General features: G+C 36.0%; 1 protein-coding gene across 1 annotated transcript; it reads right to left on the reverse strand.

Moving 5' to 3' along the window:
- Positions 296-2,568, reverse strand: LOC109232808 (probable aquaporin NIP7-1). The gene is made up of 5 exons (XM_019398529.1): positions 2,256-2,568; positions 1,764-1,988; positions 1,169-1,363; positions 1,011-1,072; positions 296-752 (listed from the first exon to the last, which is right to left on the reverse strand). The coding sequence occupies exons 1-5, from the start codon at positions 2,439-2,441 to the stop codon at positions 545-547; spliced, it is 876 nt and encodes a 291-aa protein (XP_019254074.1). The 5' UTR covers positions 2,442-2,568; the 3' UTR covers positions 296-544.

A 9,238-nucleotide genomic window follows, 5' to 3' on the forward strand; every position in this document is an offset into this window, starting at 1 on the left:
TTTATATTTGGGCTTCCGCATGTTTTAACTCTATTTCAGATTTGCATTATTATGACTTAGTAATTTATCCATGTTGATTAATTCATGAACGGTATAAAAATGGTTAAGGTTATTCAATTGATCGGGCTTGCCTAGTAGTGTGTTGGGCGCCATCACGACCGGGGTTGAGATCGTGACAGCCACATAATAGTTGAGGCTCATTCAAAATAAAACTTCTCCGGTACATTTTACTTTGAGTTGTCACGAAGAATGGCAAAAAGACAAAATTGCACAAACATTATCCAATAGGGCACTCAAGCTGTTCAGCGCTTCCTTTTCCATTAGGGGCAACTTTCTTGAGGTCACCAACGTACAATTATGTTACTATTCAAGAACACAGCTTGTCAGAAACCACGTCGTTTCGAATGTTTTGATTAGGGTATGTATACAAAAATTTTAATAACTTTCTATTACATGAGGCAAAGAGGAAGAGAACCCTGAGAATCAAACCTATATCTTTTGTGTATAAAATTTCCACCAATATTACTAAACTAAAAATTTTTAGTCAAAGGGGATTATGTTGATGAGTTGTTGTTGGAGTGGAATTAGGTTTGCAAGACCAGCCTTGAAGGCGTAAAAGTCGATACAAGACAACTCCTGCAACAGCTCCTAGTACTGGGGCTACAACATATATCCACAATCCACCAAACTTCCATGATACAATTGCCGGTCCTAAAGATCTGGCTGGGTTCATTGATCCTCCTGAAATAGGCCTGCAATCACACAAAAAATTAAAAAAAGATAAGATATTTTTTTTCGATTAAGTAATTAAAATCATCACATATGTATAAGTTTCGTGTATGTTACAATTTCATTTTACATCACTTAAGCGCGGAAATTACAATTTTGATTCATTTTACGTACTTATACAAAATAGATATTTTAAAATTTTCTATTGTATATAAAGTTTGAATCAAAGCAGTGAATGCGATTGCACCCCGTTGCAATGTAGATCTACTCATGAAAATTACCCAGAAATTAGTACAGCCAGTCCAATGGCCACTCCAACAACAAATCCGGACAATGGCCCTGTCTAAAAAAAATACAATATTTGATTAATAGGGATAAGTTACAAACAATATCCAACAATATTAGAGGGAATTTTCGCTATTAGTATAATTGATCTTACTGATTGAGGATCATTTGTCAATGATGCAGTTAGGAAGAGAACAATGAAAGTAGCCAAAAGCTCCACAAAAAATGCTGAAGTGCAACCATGGAGAGGTCTTGTTATCACAAATTCTGCTTTTAATCCATACACCAATTTCCCTGTATATGTAGCCAATATAGAACCTCCCACTTGTGCCACTACATAAAATGGAACCTTAACAAAACAGTTTTCATGATTTTAGAAAATAAGAACCTAAAAAATCAAAATTTAAATCAAAATTAACATACCATGTTTGGAAATCAAGGAAGAGAATGGAAAAGAAAAAACTAGACCACTTTACTCTCCATTCTCCACTTTTTTTTTTTTAATTTGTCTTTTCCAAACTAGGGATTGGAGCCTCGGCGCAATGACAAAGGTTGCCGCTATGTGACCAAGTGATCATAGGTTTAAGCAACGGAAATAGGCTCTTGCAAAAATACAAGGTAAAGTCACGTACATAAAACCAATATGGTTCAATCTCTCTTCAGATCCCGCACGTAGTAAAGGCTTAATGCACCGGCTACTTTTTTTTTTCTTGGAACAGAGCACAAGAATAAAAGCTTGAGATACAAACCTTGGACCATGGGAAATGACCAACGGCTGCAAAAGCTAATGTAACAGCTGGATTAATGTGAGCCCCAGAAATAGGGCCTATAGAGAAGACTACAACGACTACTGTTAGTGCTGCTGTGGCTGCATATTCCATAAGCCCCACCCTCACTCCCATTATTTCCATGCTTGCCATTATCCCACATATACAAAACATTAGCATAAAAGTCCCCAATGCTTCTGCAAAAACCTGCAACATTAAAAATATTCATTGTGTTTAATTTCCCTTTAGTTTATGCTTGGGTTATTTGCTAGTTAGAAGGTAAAATTCGCGGATACGGATCTAGAATTTTAAAACAGTGTGTGCACCTCTTACTAATATAAATACATTTTTATAAAATTTGTAACCTTTTTTTTATCGCCAGATATGTAATACACGTGCATCCACTGCTTATATGCTAGATGCACGTCTAAATTCATCATTATATAAAGTGACAAGTAATTAATGATCGCTAACCATACGAAGGAGGGTAGGATTAATTAGTCCAAGTGGTGAGTTCCAAAAGTTTCTCTTCATCAACATCTCTCCATTGCTTGATGTTGAATGGGATGTAGTCTCTTGATCATACGTAGATTGTTCGCTTGTTGATGCATCGGCTGGAAATTCAAGGGATAAACGACTTTCAGATGAAGGCAATTTCATGATAATCAACTAATAATCTCCCTTCGTATATTGTGGAAAAGGAAGTTTAGTTCACATGTTGCATGAATCGTTTTTAAAGATATCAAGTGCACAAAACGAAGGTGCAAAAGAGAGACTTCTTTCGTTATTGGTTTGTTATATATTGAAGTTTCCTTTTAGGTTATTTTGTAAAGTTTTATAATCCAAACATAAGAAGGTGGAAGTTCAACAGAAATCAACACACATTCCTTGTGCACTCCCAAAGTATGGAAAAGGTTGTTCATGCATTTTTTGCACGTCCATGATTTCATTTAAGTAATCCTTTGACTTGTTATGAGATTATATGCATGCTCAACCTCTTTACCTCTCAAGATTTCCCTACTAGATTATGTATCAAAAGAAAACATTAATGTAAGTAGAGATTTAATTAAGTATCATCAAGTCGGCCAAAATGAACAAATAATAGGTCAAGATAAATTATGTTGCTTGTCAGGAGTACTCTTAAGTCTTAATCCCTTCCCACTGCTCAAATTATTTGCCCAATACATTCAAAATTATAATACCCTCTGTGATCCATTACAATTGCTGCAATTAGTTTGTAGACGAGTAGAAAAAGATGTTATATTTAAAAGGAAGCCGGTCATATTGGGATATAACTTTGACTTTTTAAAGAAGTTGAATATTGTAAAGAATCAGAATACGTGGCAGACTTACTTTTTTTTTTTTTTTTGGTTTAAAAGACTACTTCTATTAATTAAGATGCATTACAGGGTGCTGCATGGATGCTGTTGCGACCAAACGCACACGCAAATATACGCGATCGTCAAGTAATAAAGTGATTAAAAGTCGGATGTCGAATCCACAAGGACTTGTGATTAACTATTAACTAGATTAGACTATCCTAATTATCTAAACAAGAATTAAACCTAGACGTATTTGACTCTAAACTAATTAAATAAAGAAATATAAATAATAAACTTTGAATAGAGGAAGAGCAGATTTTTATGTTATCAATGTCATGAAAACGATCTAGAGTTATGACTATCTAACATTCCTATTGTATTCTTCAATTAAATTGACTAACTAATTTATCTAGCTTATTGGTTGATAGGGTCAATATTGCTCATAAGAATCTGTCGAGTTCTTACTCGCCTATTCAAGCTAACCTAACGCCTATATGTCTATGGAATTAGAACTAGCAAGAACGCATTTGTAATGGAAAAATTTCACATAAGAATAACTAGGCTCCCTACTTTTCAATATTATAGCCCATATATCAATTTACAACCAACTAGCCCAAAAATAATAGGCTAAGATTCAACATCCAACTCTAATAGGTTCTCAAAAAAACACTATTTAATTTTTAAAAAATATTGCTCAAGCTTTTAAGTTAATTTTCGAATCAGTAACTGTGACTCAAATATTAGTTCAACAAACAAATCCATTTGGGTGGTGAAAATTAGATTTTTAAGAAGCTTAAATATGTGGGTTTAAATTCCGAATTTGATTTTGTGAGAAATTTGGAGTGGGTGTTATGTAGACTTGTTAGAAATAGTATAAGGAGGTTGTATATAAAATTTGAAGTCATTTAATGGAGGTTTGGACTGGTTTTGAACAAGAATTGCAACTGAAAATCGTGGAAGAAGTTCGTCTACTAACGCTTGTATAAAGGTGTATAAAAGTGTATAAAAGTGTATAAGATTATTTGTACACTCATATACACTATTATACAAGATTATACATAATTATACAAAAAACTTACTTCGTCTTCTTTCTTGCGTCTTTTCTGAAATTTAACTCAAATCTTGTTCAAATCCACTCCAAATCACTTCAAATTTAAATTTGAACTCCTTTTGATATTTTCAATCAATTGGAACAATACCCAATCCAAACAACTAACAAACTCAAAAAGTCCTATTTTCGAAAGCAAAGCTTTTGAATGGCCTTCAATGGTGGACTTCTACTCTACAAATTTTTTACATTGCAACTAGGTGACATAGGGGGAGAAGCAGCAATGGCAGACAACCCCTTGAAGCATATGTAAAAAATGTGAGAAGAAGAGAGAGTGAAAGCAATGGTTGTGAAAACATAAATTTAACTCCATAGCTTTTAGAGCAATGGTTGTAAGAACACAGATTTTGAATTTGCAAGAATTACTGTTTTCAAAATATGTACAATATGGGCTAGGTCAGGTAAAACTTAAAAACATGGGCTTTTTTTTTATGGTGTGAAGTCATGTGTATTTTCTTGTAATTTTTTCATTTGTCATTCCTGTAAATCAACCAAGCAAGGCAATTAGGTATATGTCTATCATAACCGCGAATCCGTTCCCCGATCCCAGGTGCAAGAACTTGCTCTACTCAATCCTATGTGCAATCTAGAATTCACACTTTCGAGTTCAATTCTATATTCGTAGATAGTATTCAATTGGTGATATCAAATAATTAAGTGTAGGATTGAATAAATAAACCAATATGATAAATCAAGAAAGCAAATATTCGAATAACAATAGTCATGAAAGAACCACAATCCTAGAACGTGAAGTTTAGCTCCACATAGACATGGTAGCCAAACAACAAATCATACAAATAAACATAAAAATTACTAAGTTTGGTTGAAGAAAAGATGAAACCCGGCCTCCACGGCGGCTCTCTGCTCTCCCTTGGTAAAAAGTTCCTCTCAAAAAATGTTCATCCACTCCAAAATATGTTTAGGTTGGCTTTTATATGAGTTGGGTGCGTCTTGGGTCAAATAACCGAGTTCCGAACAAAGTAGGAAAACCCCCGCAGTCAGCGTCCTGGCAGCACCTCGCACTGGCCTTGGTGCAGAATACAGTAGCGTTTTGCGAATTATTTAACTCTTTTCTGCGGCCAACTTCCAACTTTTCTTATAAACATTTTATGCTTTCTTCTTTGTCTCCTTTAATCTCCAATCATCAGCCAATCATTATGTTCCCCTCCCTTGTTTTAATTGTAACAATTCACATTTACTTTACTTCACTTCATGCCACGTAGACAAACATCCTAAGTGCTCCAATTTTCTTCATTTCATGTGTTGCTCCAAAATTGTCTCATTCATGTAGATTTTTTTTCTATCCTCTTTCCGATTATAATTTCGTGCTCTTTTTCTTTTTGCATAATTTTGCTTAATTTTTCTATTTTCGCATCGCTTTATTCCTGCACAGTTAAAATATAATATTAAGCATAAAGTGATATAACTAATACTCAAAAGATGATTAAAAGTGCTATAATGTGAAGCAACAATGAGTAAATATATGTATTTTAACCGAACATCAGATGCTCCAGAATTACAAACATACGGATAATTACCACTATTAGTACTATCTATCCTTAGGAAATTACTACTATCTATCCTTAGGAAATTACTATTACAGTTAGTCCGACTAGACGAAGCTTCATCGGATGTTTGATAAAAAGATTTAGCACAAGGTGGAACTTGAAAACTATTACTAATATAACGTATACATTGAAGCCCCAACTTATCAGCTTCTAGGTTTGCCATAACAAAAGGTAGTAGTTGTTCCAAAAATGTGATGTTGCTCCCTTTTAGTTCCATGCCAAAATGAGCTAGCTGGTCTGCTACTGTGCTTTGCTCCCTGTAAGCATGTTATAGTAGTGGATCACCCAGCTGGTGGATCAGGTACCTGCAATCATTAAGTATATATGAATTGATAAAGGTGCTACATAGACTTGTAATTACCTATGCAGCATCCAAATTGATTTCCAGTGGTGTAAGGTTATGAGCGAAGGCTAGTTGTAATCCACGCAACAATCCCACTGTTTCAATATGGACCACTGTAGTGGCTTCTATATTACCTGCATATCCCATTACCCAATTCCCTTTGTCGTCCCTGATAACTCCATCAAAACCGGCCCAAGTATGAGGGTGTTTTATAGCCCCATCCGTGTTAAGCTTAAAAAAACATTTTGGTTGGGGTTCCCATTTGAGGTGTAAGGGAATTATAGAATTCTTGGCCTTATTAGAATTTGTAAGGTAGTAAAATTCAAAGGCTTGATGATATATAATTGATGGTTGGGTGTTATTTTTAACATTTTCAAAACAGTTCTTGTTGCGCGTTTTCCATAAATGCCAAAGTATAAGGAATAAGTGTATGATGAGGTATGGATTTATAGGAGTTGTCCTTGTCTAGCATAATAGCTTTTTAAGCCAAACATGGGTGGGTGCCTCCTCGTAGGGAATTTTTTGGATTAAAAGTTTCAGTTGTAGATCAAATCAACATTTTTTAGTATTGACGCATTTGAAGAAGATATGGGGGATAATTTTTGCTTCTTGTTGACATATAGTACAAATATTGGATGGAAAGATTCTTAGTCTAGGTAGGTAATGTTGTGTGGGCAATCGTGAGTGACTAAGCATCCAAAAAGATGTTTTGATTTTTGGTAATGTACGCAATTGCCATATCCACCCGTGATGATTTGGTAATTCATTGGATTTAGTTAGCATTTTGTAGCACGAGCTAACTTAGAAAATGGCTGATAAGGTGTCGCCCCAAATGATACAATTAGGGAGTATTGGGTAAGTGGGGTTATAGAATTGAGTTATCCGTTGGATTAGTGAGGTAGGCAAATTCATGGACAGGATTTGGTTAGAGTTTAACTTACTTTTTGATTGAAGAGTAATGGTATAATGTTGATATTTCTAAAAAGATAAATTTTGGAGCAGTCTAAAATAGAAAAAGATGAATTGCGTTATCAAATTGAGGGGGAAAAAAGGAAGAAAACATAATGAGGCGAGTTTTTGACCAATTTGAGACCCATATCTAATGTCTCTTTTTCAAGGATGATCTTGGTATCTAGCCACTTTTTAGGTCGACTATTAGAGCTTAGTCATATTTTAAATTGTGTTGGCGAAATAGTCACTTCTTAGTCCGGAAATACATGTTTGGACAAAATTACGCTATCTAAAATACGGAACATGTAACGACCCGGCTGGTCGTTTTGTGTATTGTAGCCCCATTCCCCTATTTATCACTTCTTCTATGTTCATTTATGGGTATGTGACTTGCCGGGGTGGTTGTATTGGTTTTGGACAAGTTTTAGAATGAACTGGGACACGTAGTCCCAAGGTTGGAAGCTTAAGTTGAAAGAGTTGACCGGAATTTGATTTTTGTGTAGACGACTCCGGAATTGAGTTTTAATGGCTCCGATAGCTTCATATGGCGATTTTGGACTTCGGTTATGTCCGAATATTAATTTGGAGGTCCGTAGGTCGTTTTAGCTTGAATTGGCAAAGTTGAAAAGTTGAATGTTTGGAAGGTTGAGAAGTTTGACCAAGAGCTGACTTAGTTGATATCGGGTTTGAAATTTTGTTCTGGGAGTTGGAATAGGTCCGCTGAGTCATTTATGAATTATGTGTAAAATTTGAGGTCAATCGAAGATGGTTTGATATGATTCGGCATTGGTTCTAGAAGTTGGAATTTCATTAGTTTTGTTAGGCTTGAATTGTAGTGCAATTCGAGATTTATATGTTGTTTGATGTGATTTGAGGCTTCGACTAAGTTCATTTCATGTTTTTGAACTTGTTCGTATGTTTGGATAGGGTCCCGGGGCCTCAAGTGAGATTCGGATTAGTTTTTGGCTTAGGAACTTGGCTGAATTTTCTGATGCTTGGTGTGATCGTACCTGCAAAAAAAGGGGCCGCAGGTACGATGTCGCAGGTGCAGAGTTTGGCTAGGCTTGGTAGAGGCTGCAGATGCGAGGAACTTTCCGCATCTGCGAACCTGCTGGTGCGATGAAGTGTGCCGCAGAAGCGGGATTGGTCAGGTGAAGCTGGAATCGCAGAAGCGGGTTTCTCCACAGGCGCGGACGCGCATGAGCAGAGGAAGGACTCCAGAAGCGGTCTCGCAGGTGCGCATATTAAGCTGTAGGTGCCCTTGGTCGGGTGTATTAGTGATTTCTGTAGATGCAGACATTTGACCACAGAAGCGATTCTGCAGAAGCGAAGGTGTGGGTCGCAAATGCGAAACGCCTGGTAGTGTCATATATTTCGAATGGTTTCGAGTTTTCTCTCATTTGCACTTGTGAAACTCGGCTAGGGGCAATTTTTGAGAGGGTATTCACTATAATTGAGGAGGTAAGTGACTTTTAGTTACTTTTATCCAGAAATATTGAATACCCATTGATTTTACATCAAGATTATGTGTTTTGAGGTGAAATTTAGGGATTTTTAGACTATATATTGGAGAGAGGGATATAGGAATTTGAGGGTCGGTTTATGGTTTGAATTGGATGATTTTGGTATAGTTGGACTTCTTATTGAATGAGTGTTCGAATTTTGTGAATTTGTTGGGTTTCGAGGTGTGGGCCCGGGGTTGACTTTTTGGGTTCACTTTCCGATTGATTAAAGACCTTAGCTTATGGGTTTTCAGTACCTTAGCTTTATGTTTTGATGATATAACAAACTTACTGTCAAAGAACCAGATAAGGAACCTGATACACTTGGTACACAACTCAAATTAATGGACTTAAGATAATGTGAGTTGTTATTACTTCAGAAGATAACGAATCAGCACAGGGACATGATCCTTATGGGTTCCCCTGACATCAGTACGAAGTCAACTGTCTACAGCTAGAAAGTGAACTACCCGCACTGTACACGCAAACAGTGCACCACAGTACAAAAGTCACTTCTCATCGACCAACCAAGTGATTACATCATTCAAGTGATGTCATCCAAGTAGTATTAACAAAGAACATTACAAAAAAACATCACTTGAACACTTGAGAATTCACTCAAGCACTCCAATAGTCTATACATCAAGCATTCAATTCTCAAGT

The sequence above is a fragment of the Nicotiana attenuata genome, chromosome 9, assembly GCF_001879085.1.
Source record: "Nicotiana attenuata strain UT chromosome 9, NIATTr2, whole genome shotgun sequence".
Taxonomy (NCBI): Eukaryota; Viridiplantae; Streptophyta; class Magnoliopsida; order Solanales; family Solanaceae; genus Nicotiana; species Nicotiana attenuata.

What these genes read in the sequence shown, in the direction of transcription:
- LOC109232808 (XM_019398529.1), bottom strand. Translation starts at nt 2,441, where the DNA reads ATGAAATTGCCTTCATCTGAAAGTCGTTTATCCCTTGAATTTCCAGCC. An exon ending in GTCATTTCCCATGGTCCAAG is followed by an intron (nt 1,364 to 1,763) that starts GTTTGTATCTCA and finishes TGTTTTGTTAAG; the next exon opens with GTTCCATTTTATGTAGTGGC. An exon ending in TGACAAATGATCCTCAATCA is followed by an intron (nt 1,073 to 1,168) that starts GTAAGATCAATT and finishes TATTTTTTTTAG; the next exon opens with ACAGGGCCATTGTCCGGATT.